The 17,308-nt window shown below is 21.4% G+C and overlaps 4 protein-coding genes across 8 annotated transcripts; 2 read left to right on the top strand and 2 right to left on the bottom strand.

Moving 5' to 3' along the window:
• Positions 1–339: 339 nt before the first annotated feature.
• LOC122711342 (lymphoid-specific helicase-like) lies at positions 340–4,069 on the top strand. Its single transcript, XM_043930051.1, has 7 exons — positions 340–638; positions 1,060–1,433; positions 1,523–2,109; positions 2,211–2,869; positions 2,950–3,344; positions 3,584–3,842; positions 3,932–4,069. The coding sequence occupies exons 1-7, from the start codon at positions 578–580 to the stop codon at positions 4,000–4,002; spliced, it is 2,406 nt and encodes an 801-aa protein (XP_043785986.1). The 5' UTR covers positions 340–577; the 3' UTR covers positions 4,003–4,069.
• Positions 4,070–4,328: 259 nt separating this feature from the next.
• LOC122711329 (uncharacterized protein KIAA1841) lies at positions 4,329–8,033 on the bottom strand. Of its 3 annotated transcripts, none has more exons than XM_043930019.1 (9): positions 7,897–8,033; positions 6,949–7,669; positions 6,464–6,844; positions 6,022–6,288; positions 5,612–5,906; positions 5,257–5,485; positions 4,927–5,200; positions 4,557–4,738; positions 4,329–4,489 (listed from the first exon to the last, which is right to left on the bottom strand). In XM_043930019.1, the coding sequence occupies exons 1-9, from the start codon at positions 7,979–7,981 to the stop codon at positions 4,374–4,376; spliced, it is 2,550 nt and encodes an 849-aa protein (XP_043785954.1). In that variant the 5' UTR covers positions 7,982–8,033; the 3' UTR covers positions 4,329–4,373. The 3 variants fall into 3 exon arrangements, with proteins under 3 accessions (XP_043785954.1, XP_043785963.1, XP_043785972.1); XM_043930028.1 differs by having other exon boundaries at positions 6,949–7,654; positions 7,897–7,988; XM_043930037.1 differs by lacking the exon at positions 4,329–4,489 and having other exon boundaries at positions 4,563–4,738; positions 5,054–5,200.
• Positions 8,034–9,006: 973 nt separating this feature from the next.
• LOC122711321 (rabankyrin-5) lies at positions 9,007–17,305 on the top strand. 3 transcript variants are annotated; one of them, XM_043929985.1, is made up of 13 exons: positions 9,007–9,246; positions 9,328–9,517; positions 9,595–9,704; positions 9,791–10,050; positions 10,138–10,287; positions 13,116–13,519; positions 13,845–14,561; positions 14,863–15,135; positions 15,345–15,786; positions 15,909–16,106; positions 16,240–16,480; positions 16,731–16,986; positions 17,061–17,305. In XM_043929985.1, the coding sequence occupies exons 1-13, from the start codon at positions 9,243–9,245 to the stop codon at positions 17,188–17,190; spliced, it is 3,375 nt and encodes a 1,124-aa protein (XP_043785920.1). In that variant the 5' UTR covers positions 9,007–9,242; the 3' UTR covers positions 17,191–17,305. The 3 variants fall into 3 exon arrangements, with proteins under 3 accessions (XP_043785920.1, XP_043785930.1, XP_043785941.1); XM_043929995.1 differs by lacking the exons at positions 9,007–9,246; positions 9,328–9,517 and having other exon boundaries at positions 9,596–9,704; positions 9,791–9,852; positions 9,956–10,050; XM_043930006.1 differs by lacking the exons at positions 9,007–9,246; positions 9,328–9,517; positions 9,595–9,704 and having other exon boundaries at positions 9,909–10,050; positions 10,142–10,287.
• LOC122711347 lies at positions 10,746–12,793 on the bottom strand. Its single transcript, XM_043930064.1, has 4 exons — positions 12,463–12,793; positions 11,530–11,709; positions 11,163–11,342; positions 10,746–11,080 (listed from the first exon to the last, which is right to left on the bottom strand). Exons 2-4 carry the CDS (start codon positions 11,591–11,593, stop codon positions 10,806–10,808), a joined length of 519 nt encoding a protein of 172 aa, XP_043785999.1. The 5' UTR covers positions 11,594–11,709; positions 12,463–12,793; the 3' UTR covers positions 10,746–10,805.
• Positions 17,306–17,308: the final 3 nt, after the last annotated feature.

Genomic DNA, 17,308 nt, shown 5'->3' with positions numbered 1-17,308 from the left:
ATATATATTATATATTATATATTATATATATATATATATTATATATTATATATATATTTATATTAATTTTTTTTTTTGAACATTTTTAAATTAAATTAAATTTAAAAAACGATATTTATTAAGTTAAGAATTTAATTTTTATTAAAAAATTTAAATTTAATAAATTGTTATTAAAATTAATAAATATAAAATAAACATAAAAAATATATATCTTCTTTTAATAATTTCTCTTGCTAATAATTAAACATTAAAAGAATCTGTTATTAATTTCTATGCTATTTTTAGAATCTATTTTAATAACCATCACTATTTAAAATAATTACATAATTTATTAAAAAAGAAAAAATAATGCCATTATGTTATGTTTTATACAATAACTTTTGTAAATAAGATTTTTTCATATATCTCTAAAATTAACGGTGAATTTAAAATGGTGAATGTTATTGGTCCAAGTTGACCAAGTTAATGATTTAGCGGGATTTGGTATTTACACGTGAAATATTCACATTTATTTCTGTTTTAAGTTCAAGAATTTCAAATACCATTATTATTTATTAAATAGTTAATTACTTATCAAATGGAAGATAATAATTGTGATACAAAAAATGATATTTCGAATAGTACGACTTTGGTTACAGGTAAAAACTTTCATATTAATAAACTAATCACTCATAATAAAATTTTAAAATCAAATTTATATTAATAAAATGAATTTTAAATAATAAAAATTTTAAATAATTAAATGAATATGAAGTTAAAATTTATAATATAAATTTAATGTTTCAATCTTCTATGAAATATTAAATATTTTTTATTATTCATTTATATTTTATATTCATAATTTCTATTTTAAAATAATTATATTGAAATGATTAAAAATTTTTAATTTTATATAATAATTATAAAATATATTTCTTTCTCTAAAAAAAAGAATTTGAATGATATAATAAACAACTATACAATAATAAACAATGATTTAAAAATATATTCAATTTTGTATTTAAGAATGTTTTTTATGAATAATTTTTATTATTAATTTTATTCTTTACATGTAAAAAGACAATTCAAAAACTATTGTGAACAATGTAAAATTTAACAATGAACCTTTGGAAACTGCTACAATAAGTGAAAGGAAGAGAAAATTACAGGAAAAAGCTAAAAATAGACAATTAGCAGAAGAGAAATATAATCTTGAAGTTCAAGAACAACAATATAAACGATTAATGCATTTATTAAGTAGAAGCAAATTTTATGCTTCATATATTGTTAATAAAATTGACAACAGTTTAGAGAAAAATATTAATAAAGCTAATAAAGCCATAAAAAGAGATATAAAAAAAGTAAATTCTATAGATGAAAATAAATTATCTCAAGATAATCAAGAAAAAGAAAAGAAAAAGAATCGTAATTTAGAAAAATATATATCCAAAAATGTAAATATTATAATGTAGTATTTCTTATTTTTTTTCATATTATTTTTTATAATTTTTTAGTAATTTATAATTTTTATATAATTTTTTAGGTACAAGAAAAAATAAACATAAATAAAAATAATTTGAATTTAAGTGTAGAAGAGATTGAAAATGAATTAATCAATGACTCTGAAGGAATAGAAGATGTTGATAATATTATTGTTGAAATACCAAAATATTTTAATGGAGATTTACGAGATTATCAAAAAGAAGGACTCAGATGGCTAAAAATTCTTTATGAAAATGGTTTAAATGGAATCTTGGCTGATGAAATGGGTCTTGGAAAAACAATTCAAGTTATAGCTTTACTATGTCATCTTATTGAAAAAAAACAAGATGGACCATATTTATTAGTAGCTCCTCTTTCAACTATACCAAATTGGGTATTAGAATTTGAAAGATTTGCACCAAAATTACCTATTGTAGTATTTCATGGAACACCAGAAGAAAAAATAATATTAAAGAAAAAAATTAAACAAAAATATAAAATTACAGAAAGTTATAGTATATTACCAATTGTGCTTACTACTTTTGAAGTACCAATATATGAGAATAGTTTTATTAAATCTTTAAGTTGGAGATATATAATAGTAGATGAAGGACATAGAATTAAAAATCATGAATGTCAACTCATTAAGTAGGTTAATTAAAATTTAATTATTTATGTATATTACAAACATAAATAAAATAAGATAAATTATCAAATTACAAATAAGATAATTTATTATGATTTTATAGGATTTTGAAATCTTGTAAGTCTATGAATAGACTTTTATTAACAGGTACACCATTACAAAATAATTTAGCAGAATTGTGGTCATTATTAAATTTTTTATTACCAGAAATTTTTGATGACTTAGCTGTGTTTGAATCATGGTTTAATGCAAAAGAACATCAAGGTGATGAAGGTGCTAAAAAATTCTTAAAATTAGAAGAAGAAAAACGTGTATTATCATCATTACGTGAAATATTACGACCATTCATGTTAAGACGTGAAAAAAGTGATGTTTGTTTAGAAGTACCACCAAAAAAACAATTAGTTGTTTATGCTCCTTTGACAGAATTGCAACACAGTTTATATAAAGCAGTATTAAATCATGATATAGATCAATTAAGTAAAATTGAAGAAGAACCAATTATATATACAGAAGATGGTAACAGACCTAAAAGAAAATGTGTTTTAAGAAATATGAATAATATTATGAACTTTAACTTTGAAAGTAAAATATTATCAAATAATTCACTTCAGCAAAGTGATGAAGATGATGATGAAGAAAATACAAAATCTTGGAAAGAAATAAGATCTGGAAATAAAAAAAATTTATCAATGTGGAAAAAATATACTGATGTTACAGAACGGAATCGAGATTTTTTAATTAATGTTCAGACTCGCAATCGTAAGTTATTTATTTATGCAATCATTCATAATAAATAAAAAAATATTTCATTTTTACATTTTTTTTTTTCATTATTTCAGTTCATTTATATAAAAAAATTGTAAATCATCCATATTTAATACATTGTCCATTAGGCCCAGAGGGCTTGCCAAAAATAGATGAAGAATTAGTTACATCATCTGGTAAGCTTCTGGTCTTAGATGCAATGCTTGCAAGACTTAAACAACAAGGGCATAAAGTTTTATTATTTTCTACTATGACAATGATATTGGATGTTATTGAAGATTATCTTTCATTACGTGATTTTAAATATGTCAGACTAGATGGTTCTACTAAACTTTCAGTCAGAAAAGAAAACATTCAAAATTTCAATACAAATCCTGAAATATTTCTATTTCTTATATCTACAAGAGCAGGTGGTGTTGGATTAAATCTTATTGGAGCAGATACTGTTATCATATATGATTCTGATTGGGTATATTGGTTTTTATATTTGTTTTTTTTTTTTCATTATAAAAATTAAAGAAAAATAAAAGATTTGATAAAAAAATATTTCATTGAAATTAAAAGAATACATCATTATTAAGCTAATTTTTAAAGAATTTTATCAAAATGTTTTTTTTTATTATTTTTCATTATTATTATCCCTATTGATAATTATAAAGACTATTCTTATTGATTAAAAATAATCATTAAAATAAATCTTTTTTACAGAATCCTCAAGCAGATATACAAGCTATGGCACGTTGCCATAGAATAGGACAGACACGTCCAGTAATGATATACCAATTATGTACCAAAGGAACTATTGACGAAATAATTATTAATCGCGCTGAAGCAAAACGCCTTTTAGAAAAAGTAGTAATTTCTAAATGTGTTCAAGGAATAAATATTAATAGTAAAACAGATTTATTGAAACTGCAAAAACTTCTACAATCAAAAGAATGTCAAATAGTTGCATCAAAAAATGAAGGTAAATCATTAATGTTTCTTTACATAATTATAATATATATATTTCATATGATTTTAGTAATAATTAATTTTTAATATTTTTCAATACAGTTTTTACAGAAAAAGAACTTAATAATCTGTTAGATAGAACTGAATTATATAAGAAACAAACAAAATCCTAAATATATATCTCAATTTTTTCCCTAAAAATAGTATTATACAAATAATATAAGTATTTCTTCTAGTTTTATATTATTTTAATTACTACATAATATTTATTTTTGTACCATTTATTCTAAGATTTATTTAATTTTGTAACAAAATCTTAAATAAAGATTGAAAAATATTATATATTTTTATCAATTGTATATCTTAATAATTATTATAGAGATATATAATTTTTAATTAATTTTATAAATAATTTTTAGAAATAAGTTAAATAAATTAATTTTAGAAAAATATATACAAATTTGTTCATTTAGTATAATAAATATTAATTAATAAAAGTCCAACATACAAAACATTTAATAACAATTATACTAGTCTGAAATACTTATGATTTATTTAATTTTGAACGTAGAAAATATTTCCCAGTTATATTTTTATTTTTATAAGACTGATTTAGTTGATCACGAAGTTCAGTTTCCAATTTTGTATAAATCCCTCCTGCTTTAAATAGTATTATTTATATATATATTTATTTATAATAAAACTTTATAATATTTAATAAATATACCATTTAATTGTTTTTTTATCCGATTATGTTTATTAGATGATTTAAATAATGAAGAAGAATCTGCAGATATTCTTTTCGTTAGAAGTGCTATCATTTGTAAAGCTGCACTTTCTTCGAAATCTCTTTGATTGTCTTGATTATGTCTTACATTTAAATTACCACTCCAAGATCGACCATTATTTCTAAAATTAATTTGATTTCTAAAATTATTTATAATATATAAATATAATAATAATTATAAAAATATTATAATAAATATATTAATAAATAATTTAATAAATATTATAAATAATTTAAATATTTTAAAAATTTAATATAATATAATATTATAAAATATTATAATATATTCTTTCTGTATAAGATATGTCACCTCCACATTATTTCATTTCTAAATTTTTTTTTAATTTTATTTTTTGATTTTAATGAAGACCATGCATGAGATTCTTCACTTTGATTTGATTCTTCATCAATACTAGTATTTTCATAAGTTGTAATACCATCATCTATATCACTATCTGTTATCGAAGATGTAATCGATGAAGTATCAGTTGTAATAGAAACTTGTTGACGAATTTTTTGTAATGATTTTTGTAAATCTTGCATTTGGGATAAACGTCGAAATCCTGATCCACTCCAAATTTTTCCTAAATATTTGTTATTATTATTATTTTTTTTATAAAATTAAAAAATATTAATTTACCTAAAAGTCCAAGTCTTGGTCGAGGTGGAGCAAGTTCTAAACCAACCCACCACATTACATCTTTACACATTAATTTTCCTGGTTGAAGTGATACATCACGAGCTACCAGTCTAGTAATTTTTTCTGGGAAAAATAATTGTGGTGGTTCCATAACTATTACTTCTCTATGTACTGTAAAAATATTCAATATACTTATATCTCTTTGTGTCCTAATATCTGGGATATGTTCCTAAAGTGAAAAAAAACATGCTATATGGAAATGCAATAAAATAATTTAATACTATTATTACAATTATAAAACTTATATTTTTAAAAGCTTTTAAAATAAAAAGAAGTGATACTAACAAATGCTTACCCTATACCTGCAACCTTCGTGATTTGGTAATACTTCAAATTTATATGCTCTTTGACTACAACAAGGATATCTGCCTAAAGGAAATGGTATAGGTCGCTGTTGTTCATTAATAAAAAATTGTGGAAATTCTGCATGATAGCAGCACCATTCATATTGATGAATTGGAAAATATATATTACACTGTGTACAAAATAAAAAATGACAATCACCCCACAACCTCCAATAAACTTTACGCCAAGAACGTAATTCCGTTCGAAGAGTAATAATGTAATCATTTAAAGTCCATGTTAAATCTCTAAATAATATAGATTTTATTATAATTATCTATATAATTATTTTATATAAATCTTATAGTGTTAACTTTTTACATCAGTTTAATAATTATATCTTATGTATTAATATAATTATACCTTATGTGTTTACTATGAATATTTCCATAATTATCAATTTTCATTGCACTTGAAATACATGGTACATAATTAGAAACTGATTGAATAATATTTTTCCCACATTTGCTACATTTAAATAATGTTGCTAAAGAACTATAATGTCCTTTTTTGTTATCTGGCATTACTTCAACAAGAGACATAATCAATTTGCAAAATAATTTACTTTGAATTTTATCTTTTTTATCTTTCAATGCTTCAACATCTTCATTTGTAAATTGTTCTACTAATCTGAAAAAAATTATCAACTAAAAATGATATATAATTAATCAAAAACAAAATAAAAAAAAATAAAATTTATAAACTAAATAAACATCTATTATTTTTCACATATATTCTTTTGAATAATAAATATTTAAAATATATAAAATATAGAGAAATAAAATAAAGTGAAAAAAAGAAATACCTTATTAAAAGATTATCATCTAAACCAGTTAAAACTGTTGATGTTTTCAATATATCAGACATATTATCATGACAATATTGTAAACAACTTTCTAATAATGGTTCCATTTGTAAAAAAGATGCTGATACCATTATTGGAATAACATTATTAATTTCCAAAACTGGCCATTCTGATTTTTTTATAATATCTTTTTTCACCCATCTCATTAACCAATCAAAAATTGTAACATCACAATGAACTGATATATCTATTTCTTCCAATTTTTGACCTGCTGTCACATCAGCAAAATAACGCATTTTTTGAATAAGAAGTTTTTGAGGGCAACGGAAATTTTTTTTAATATTCTTTTCTTCATCGCAAACATGAATTTCCACTTCATTGCTGTACAAGCGTAGAATAAAAACTGTTATTAATTCTATAAAAAATTATTTTTAATATCAATATTAAATTTAATTCAAGTTAATATTAATTATTAATATACTTACTCAATTGATCTTTTATTCAATTTCTTATCTTTTTCTTTATGTGCAACATTTGTAATCGCTCTTGTTTCAATATTATTACTTAATGAATTACTTTTCTTTACTTCAGTATTTGTAATAGATTTTTTAATAATAGGTTGTGAAATAGTAGGTTTTGGAATCATATATGGCAATACAGAATCTAATAAACCTTCATGTAATACATCACTTAAATTTGTCTTCATTAAGGTAATTAACAAATTTTTAGTTGTATCTACAGATTTTATAATCTTTGCATCTTCTACTTGTAATGAAGCTTCCCCTACTTGATTGCATTTTTCAAAATCAGTTATTAAATTTTGATTATAAATATCTATTGGCTCATTTTTAAACTTTGCATCTGAAGGTACAATGCAATGTACAGAATATTTAATATTGGTATTATTTGTTTCAGATGAAATTTCTTTTGTTGCATTAGTACTTTTATGTTTCTGCATGACATCACTATTAATATATTTTTCATCTGTGCTATTATAATTTTGTATAGTACAATCTAAATCAATTTTTGCTAATTTACTCCAATCAATCTTATTTATTGAAGTCAATATTGTAGTTAAACTTTCACAATTATTATTAACTTGATATGCAAGTTTCATAAATTCAAAAAACATTCCAATTGTCAACTTTGATTGATTACAATCTTCAAGTTTACAGAATATTTCTGTCAAATCTGAAGCACATATTCCTGTTGCACATTTATATTGAAAAAATAATATAATGAATTTATAAATGATAATTTCTTTTAACTTCTTTTAATTGCACATTAAATGTATTTGTTTGAAAAAAAAACTTATGTAAATATTATGTGAGAATTATTATGAAAATTAATTAATAAAGATAAAATGAAAAGTAATAAATATCAAATATGCCATGACTTGAAGTTGGGCAATATATAAATTAATTTATAAATACCTTTGTTAGTCGTTGACGCACACATTTCTAATAATTTATGTATATTTTCTTTCAATAATAAATTATTAATTTGATTTATTTCCATTTCTTTTAATAAGTTAAAATACTTATTTTTCAATTATTATAATTAATCATCCCGTTATTGTAAATGTTATAAATATAACTATAATTATTTATGTAAATTCAATTGATTTCAAAGTAATTTTTAACTTGATGAAAAAATTCATATTTCTAATTTGAAAATTAGAAACATTTATAATATTAATAATAATATCTTATATAAATATCTTTATATAAATTCATTTACTTTATAAATTTATAATAAATATTTTTAAAAAATTTGATTATAAAAACTTACACAATATTATATTTTAAATTATATTTTTGTAATACATTTATTATTATGATAAATTATTTTATTTTATATTATAGAGTATAAATACATAAATATATATATATATATAAGTAAATATATAAGTAATAAGAGTAAATATATATATATATATATATGGAATAATCTACACAATTATTTAAAATTATAATTTAATACAATTACAGCAAAATTTTAGAGAAAAATAAAACTTAAAAAAAATATTAAATTTCTAGAAACATCATATAATTGAGTAGCACTACGCATTACTATACTGAACTATAATTGTTCATTATAATCTTGTTTATATGATTTACCATGACAACAAATATATTGTTAGAAGCAAATATTTTATAAAATTGCGGGAAATTGTAAGAGTAGAAACTAGTAATTTCTAGTAACTTGATTGAAACTATATTAAGTCTCAAGTCAAGTTTGCATATTATTGCATATTTAGATATTCAAAATAGTTGTGATTCATTTTTCCTTTACAAATTATACTGATAAATTCATTTTATAATACATACATAATATAAGAAATTTAATTATTAATAAAATTGGATTTTTATAATGCCGCTATTAAAATTTATAATTTTTTATTTTAATTAGATATAGGAACTTTTTCTGTCTTTTAAAAGTGTGGCTACATTTTCTTTAGAAAAGAAAATATATACATATCCTATGTATGTGAATTACAAATGTAATGAATACTGTATGTGGGCGTACGATATGTGTTAGAATCTTATTAATATATTTTTTTTAGTATTAGTGAAATCGACACTATTTTCGGAAGTTTTCTAATGAAATTTCTGATTTTTATATAATCTATAGTATCATATATTATCATCTAATTTTTCTAATATATGTTTTCATAAAATGGATTATGTGAAACAAATATAAATTAGCATAAAAAGCCGAATATGCAATAAGTTTTAAATTATATTTTATAAAAGTGAAAAGAATTATTTGTATAATTATGGGTAAATATAAAATATCTTTTACTGATAAAATATACTATACATTTGTCTTTTACTGATTATTTTATATTTCAAACCCTTCAGAAGATTCTACAGAAGCACAAAAGTGGCAACAGCATTTATCTTTATTGCGAGAACAGTATGTTAATTTATATAATACCAATATAGAACTTCAACGTGAATATGCTATTGTTACTGCAAATAAACAGGATACTGGATTTATTAGTAGACTTTTGACAACTATTTCATCATTATTCAATCAACATCGTTATAGGTTTATAATTATTTTATATCATAAATCATGATTTATAAATATATAAATTTGATCATTAATAAATATTTATTTTTTAGTGATATAATTATTAAATTGAGGGATCAGGAAATACCAGCACATAAATTTATATTATCTGCTAGAACAGATTTTTTTAGTGAATCAATATTAACCGAAGTAACTATTTTAGGTAAAACATGAAAAAATATAAATTAAAAAGAAAAATTATGTATAAATATACATATAAATATAATAAAAAATATTTATGTACTTTAGATTGGACTCATTTGGAACCAAATGTTGGATTAATATTGTTGAAATGGATATATACGGGAAAGGTGTTACAAGAAAATTTAACATTAGATTTAATGAAAGCAGCATCTAATTTTCAGTTATTAGATTTAGTTGATCAATGTGAAAGATATTTAATTGGAATTGTAGGACTCAAAGATTGTGTTCAATTATATGCAGCTGCTGAAGAATTAGGTGCTCAAAGATTAAAAGAGCATTGTAGTTCTTTGATTTCGGCACATTGGGTAAGAAAAGTAGAAATATTAAATTATATAATTTCAATTTTCTTTTAAATGCTAATTACAATATTCATCAAAATTTCATGTTGTTAGGAAGATTTAACAGGAGAAGACTTTAAAGAAATGCCTGGCTCTTTGCTATATAAATTATTACAAACTAAAAGTAAATATCCTTTACATGCTGCTGTTCGAATAATGAGGGAAGATGTCGTTTTTTTATATTTAGTAGAAAATAATTCAGGGGTAAGTTATATATTTTAAATTAAATATGTATATTTATTTATTTGTATATAATAGATTTTATTTATAAATAGGTTATACTAGGTTATAAGATTTTGTAATAATAATTATATTTTATATAGTTTTTTATTCTATTATTTTTTTTTTTATAAGTAGTAAAATAAAAAAAATATTTAAAAATTAATTAATTAAATATTTTTTTATAATAATTAAATATATTTCACAAATATTAGTAATATCAATATCAATATCAATTTAATCTTATTTTAGTTCAATAATGATAGTCAATGCAGAATTATTATGTTGTCTATTTATTCAAATGTTTCTATTAATTTACAATTTAATGATTGGTGAGTTTTAATATAGTATTATAGAACGAAAATTTATTTTTATTTGTTTTATAACAATTTTTTTTTAATTTTTTTTTTATAATTATTTTTATAATTATTTTTTTTTCAAATTATTATGGATACATATTTAAAAAAATGTTTTTTATCACAATAAGTACTTAAAGAAAAATATCATAATAATGTTACAAATAGAAATACTGTTATTAATATAAAAATATTATATATATTGATGGTTTCAATTGATTGTGATGAATTGCATAAATGATGACCACAAAAACAATATTCTGGTGGACCTGCTGGTGCTCCCCTATCTTCACCAATAAAACAACCTTGTTTGTAAGCTGATGTTACAATTTCTTCTTTGTTTTGCCACTTATTATCGCTATAAATTCGTACTGTACGTTTTTGAGGAGCACAGTCCCTTTCTACAGCTGTGACTAGAGATGCTAAAAGAAGATGATAAAAAAAAAAAAAACAGACATTAAATATTATATTATTTTTTTCAATTTATATGTAACAAAAATTTACTTTTAAATTTGGAATAAATTGTTCTTTTTCTACAAAGTGTAGATGAAGGACAATGTACTTGAAATCGAGAACTTCCATCAAATTGAGAACATAATAAATCAGTTTTTTCATGTCCAGGTTGTGATGCAAAACATTTGAAGCATGTAATACCTTCTGTAGTTATTGGCATTATTATCATATCTAAAAATATAAAATAATATTTTATATATAATATATATATATATATATTAGATATAAAATTTAAATAAATATTCATGAAATAATAGAAACTTTTTAATATTTTAAAATTTTAAAATTAATATTTTAAATATTTTAAAAATTTTAATTATATTATATAAAATTAAAATATTTTTAAAAATAAACATACATAGAAAAATTATAACAATTAGCAAGATTCTGTTTAATTGTTTGATTGATATTTGGAAGATCATTTCATTTATAATTAAATCACACAATTAGAATAACTGATATTTACATCTATTTTGATATAATTTTCATTTACATTTCTTTATGTTAAAGTTCAATTCATCATCATCATTATGCAAACCTAAAACAATTTTATTAACAATATAATTACTGAGTATATTTGCAATATATATATATATATATACTGAATATTAAAAATAAAATGAAATATTTAAAAATAATTCAATATAAATATTTTTAAATGAATTATATTATTGTAATAATTAATATATTTATATGAAAATGTGTAACTATATATTTTCGTATTAGAAATAATATTTTGTATTTATCTTTAACATTAAAAATTTTTATCTTTAACATTAAAAAATAATATTTGTTGTAAAAATAGTTTCAATAATTTACTTAAAAGTATATAATAATATTCTATACCTTTCTTTTTCAATATCCCTATTAGATAATTATAAAATATTTAAAATTAAATAAGTTACTAGAATAATTTTTATAAAAATAATAATAAAATAATTATTATATAATAATCTTTAATATATAATTAATATATAATATATATATGTTAATATTGCACTATATAATATATATTAATATAATATATTGTAACATAGTGTAATATTACTTTAACATAATAAAAAATTTATTATGCATAAATTTTAAAAAATATAATATAAATTTTATGTAATATTTATTTAATAACATTGAAAGTATCAAATTATAATATAAAAATAAAATATAATATTAAAATAATAATAATTCATAAATTTTGCACGTAAATAAATATTAATTAAAAAATATGGGAATAATTTAATAAATTCATACTTAAATATTTAAAAATTAGTATTATGAGGAATTTTGTATTTACGTTTAATTTCATCACATTATATTTAATCAAATATTTTTATACATTCTTAAAAACTTTTCATTAATATTCACTAAACATCACATAACGATCACAGGACTTCGATTAACTGTTTTTCGTTGTGCTACATTAAAATATATTCCTTTTAGTAGAAACTGACTATGGTTAGTTGACTCTATCACACGCCACATTATGGTTATTCTATTCTTTATAAACCACTCTTCCTGTTGTATCAGAATCTAATCTTCACATTCTTTTTTATTTAATCTCTTACACTGCTTATGTATTTCTTAATACTAACTTGTAGGTAGCATAAACATATAAACATGTATATATATCCATGCGCAAATGTTCGTTGGGCGTACGCATACAATATACTTTGGTATAAAATCAAAACAGTGGTTCTCAATCAAATTAATATAATAATATAATAATCTATAATAAAAATCTAATAAAAGTTTTAATTTTTAAATAATTTTTAAATGAAATTTAAAATATATGAAATTTTATTATTGTAATATTCATCATATATAGTCATAAATTATATAAATTAAATTATCGAAAGTATCAATATTATATGTATTTCTTTTATATATATTATTATATATTTAAAATATATTTATAATAAATTATTTTATTATTTTCATATTTTTTAGTTAACGAAAGCTGTTAATGCTTTGGATCATAAAGGAGAAACGCCTTTAGAAGTTGCTTTAAAATCTCGTCAACCATCGTTGGCGCGTACTTTGGTTGAACATGGAGCTGATTTAAATACAAAAGATTTGAGAGGTTTTTCTTTACTTCAAGCTGCTATTTTTAAAGGAGATTCTTATGCGGCTGAATTCATAATAGAACAGTTGGAAAATAATAAAAATATAAAAGAGTTATGCGAAGCTATAAAACTTACTGGAAATGTGCGAGATATAAAAAATCCTGAAGAACTCGAAGGATGTACTGCTTTACATTTAATAACAAAGCATAATTCAAAAAATATGTTAACAGTTGCATCTCGATTACTTCAAGCTGGTATCGATCCTAATTTACAAAATCATAGAGGATGGTACATATATATCATTTAAATATTTTTATAATTGACCCATTCAAAATCAATAACAATTCATTAAAAAAAAAATAAATAATGATAGCCGAAAAAAATTAAGATAGTAAAAAAAATATATAAAAAATATATAAAAATTAAAATTATCACTGATTTAAAATAAATAGTTCACCAAAGACAATTATGAAATGTAGTTTTATGTTATTATTTGAAGATTATTTTATAATAAAATATGAAATAGATTAAACATTTAAATTTAGATTAAACATTAAACATTAAACATTAAAATTATATATTTTCTTGTTAATTTTGCTTTTTATTTTTACAGGACTGCTTTACACAATTGTATTCAAGAGAAAAACGAATTACTTTTTGATATATTATTAGAATGTCAAAGTATAGATTTGGATAGAACTACTAATGAAGATGATACTTCATTGTGTATTGCAATGAAAACAACAGATCCATTCAATGAACTTTTTGCTAAGAAACTTTTAAGTAAAGGTGCAACTCCAAATCCTTTATATAAAAATACTGGAGACACTTTACTACATGTTTTAATAAGAGAATATAAAGAAGAAGCAGCATTATTTTTAATTGATTACTGTAAAGATAATTTGATGCAAAAAAATAAAGAAGGATATTCAGTTTTACATGAAGCTTGTAAAGTTGGATCAAAAAATTTAACGCGAGCTTTATTAAAAACTGGTTTTCCAGTTGATGAAATTACATTGTCTACTGGTGATGCGCCAATACATATTGCCGTTTTGAATTTATATTTTGATATTGTAATAGAATTATTAGATACACCTAATTCAAATTCCCAATTAAATTTAAAAAATAACGCAAATGAAACACCTTTAAGTTTGGCTATTAAAGCTCCATTTAAAAAAGGCAAAGATATAGTTTTAGCGTTAATAAAAGCTGGAGCGAATATCAATCAATGTAATAAAGAAGGTTTAACATTGTTACATCAAGCAATATTAAAAGAAGATTCGGCAACAGCGATTTTTTTATTGGAAAATGGTGCAGATATGAACATTAGGTAAACAGTATTACAACACTTTAAAGAGTGAATCATATTTATTTATTATATTATATAATTCATTTAATTGAATATTATTTAATATTAGATATTACAAGAAACTTTAATAAAAAATAAAAATTCATAAAAATAATATTATAACTAACGAAAACAAATTATAACTAACAATCTATTCCTCTATTATTATAAGTGAAGTAAAATTTAAAATCTTTAAATAATTTAGATGAATACATTATAAGTTATGAAAATTTTTGTATAAAAGTTTTATTAATTATAATTCAATAAAAATTTTAATTATTAGGACTGCAAATGGGGAAACTCCACTACAACTTTCTGTACATTGTAGACTTGGTGAAGTTGTAGAATCTCTTTGTAAAAGGGGTGCAGATACTTCTATAGGATGTCCATTATGGGATGCATTAGATTCAGATCAAGAAGATGTAGCATCTATTTTAGTTAAATATGGAGCAGATACTGATTGTTGGAGTTCTGGTCCAGATAATTGCCAACAAACATTATTACACAGAGCAATTGATCATAACAAAGAGGATATTGCACAATTCCTTATAAGGAGGTAAATAGAATATATATATTTTTGTTGACAATAAAATAAAAATAATAAAATAAAAAAAACACAATAAATTGTTTTTTTTAAATGATATATTAACTTTAAAATTCGTAATTTTAATATTTTTTTAAAGATATTTTTATATTCATATTTGACATATTTTTAATTATTGTTATTAAATATCATATTATAAATGTAAACTTATATGTATGTAGCGGTTGTGATTTAAACGCACCTAGAAGACCTGGCCCAGATGGTACTGGAGGTGATGAAGCAAGAGATGAATGTACTCCTTTACATTTATGTTGTCAATGGGGTTTAGAACAAGTGATACAAACACTTATTGAACATGATGCTGATGTAAATGCTCGAGATGTTGAGGGAAAAACTCCAATACATGTAGCCATACAAAATCAACATTCGCAAATTATTTCTTTATTACTTTATCATCCTAATATAGATTTAAATATAAGAGATAAAAAAGGTTTAACACCATTTGCAACAGCTTTAACATTTCGGAACAACAAAGCAGCTCAAGCAATATTAGAACGGCTTCCCAAAGCTGCTGAACAATGTGATAATAAAGGCAGAAACTTCTTACATACTGCTATTCAAAAAAATGATATGGAAAGCATATTATTCTTGATGTCTATACAAGTAATCGTTTTTATAATTATATAACAATGCATTTAAATTTATATTTATCAAAATTTGAATAAATATTTGATAAACTAATCATCAAAAAATACATGCATAATAAAATGATTTTCATTTTGTAGGTAGATGTAAATTCCAGAGTTCATGATGTTACACAAACTCCACCTTTACATCTTGCTGCAGTTTCTGGAAATGAAATGTTAGTACGAAGTTTAATATTGGCTGGTGCACGTGTTAATGATACAGATGCAAATAGAAATACTGCATTGCATACTGCTGCAAAAGCAGGTCATGCATCAATTATATCTGCTTTATTACAGGTGATAAAATAATTTATATATATAATTTATATATATATTTGATCTAAAAAATATGTTTAAAAAATTTTGTTAAACAATATATAATATTTAAACTAATTTAATTTAAAATAATAATTTTTCTTTTTTATTTTAGAACAATATTAATTTTGATGCTATAAATGCAGATGGTGATAATGCATTGCATGTAGCTGTAAGAGAAGGTCATGTATCAGTAGTAAGAACACTTTTGACTGAATGTACATTAGATGCAGAGGCTGTAAATCTTAAAGGAAGAAATCCCTTACATGAATTAGCTAGATGTGGAAAAGATAATGCTGCAACTATATGTGAACTTTTTTTAGAATGTATGTCACAATATCCAGTAAATAATGCAGGTAAACACATAAACTGTTTTATTTCAAAATATTAGAATTATGTTAGAATATTTATTTAGAGAAAAATAATTTTTTCTTTTATTTTTATATTACTTATATTACTTATATTACTTAAAATAGAAAAAACATTATTTTCTGAGTAATCTGATAATAATTTGAGTTACTACGTTTTTTAATACAAAAAATCCTAAATATTATTTAAAATAATATTTTATTATAAACTGAAATTAAAAAAAATATTTTGTTCAAGATTTAGATGGCAATACTCCATTACTAATAGCTTATATGAAAGGAAATGGTCAACTTTGTCGTACTTTGGTAAAGGCTGGTGCATGTTTAGGTTCTATGAATAAAGAAGGTATTACAATTTTCAATTATCAAGTAGCAACGAAACAATTATTATACAGATTATTAGATTCCTTGACACAAGAAGCACCATGGGCTGATAAAGATCTTTGTTTAGAATGTGGAACAAAATTTTCTCTCACAATGCGAAAACATCACTGGTATGAAAATTATGAAATATTTATATAAATATATTTAATATTTATATAAAATTAATTATTTGTATAATTTCTAGCCGTCATTGTGGTCGAATTTTGTGCAATAAATGTTCTGATCAAGATGTTCCAATCGTAAAATTTGGATTAAATAAACCTGTTCGTGTTTGTGCAGTATGTTTTGATGTATTGCAATTAGGTGCTGAATGAAAAAAAAGCCTAAATAAATTACATATTCATATTGTAAATAAAATAATCATTCCATATGCATTTGTCATAAAAAATATACCAAAAATTTGTATTATTTTGAGCAAATCATTATATATAC

This window comes from Apis laboriosa, unplaced genomic scaffold (genome assembly GCF_014066325.1).
Source record: "Apis laboriosa isolate Shangri-la unplaced genomic scaffold, ASM1406632v1 scaffold112_cov148, whole genome shotgun sequence".
Taxonomy (NCBI): Eukaryota; Metazoa; Arthropoda; class Insecta; order Hymenoptera; family Apidae; genus Apis; species Apis laboriosa.
Note: the sequence above shows the minus strand (reverse complement) of the source record. Positions and strands in the feature narration are given on the sequence as shown.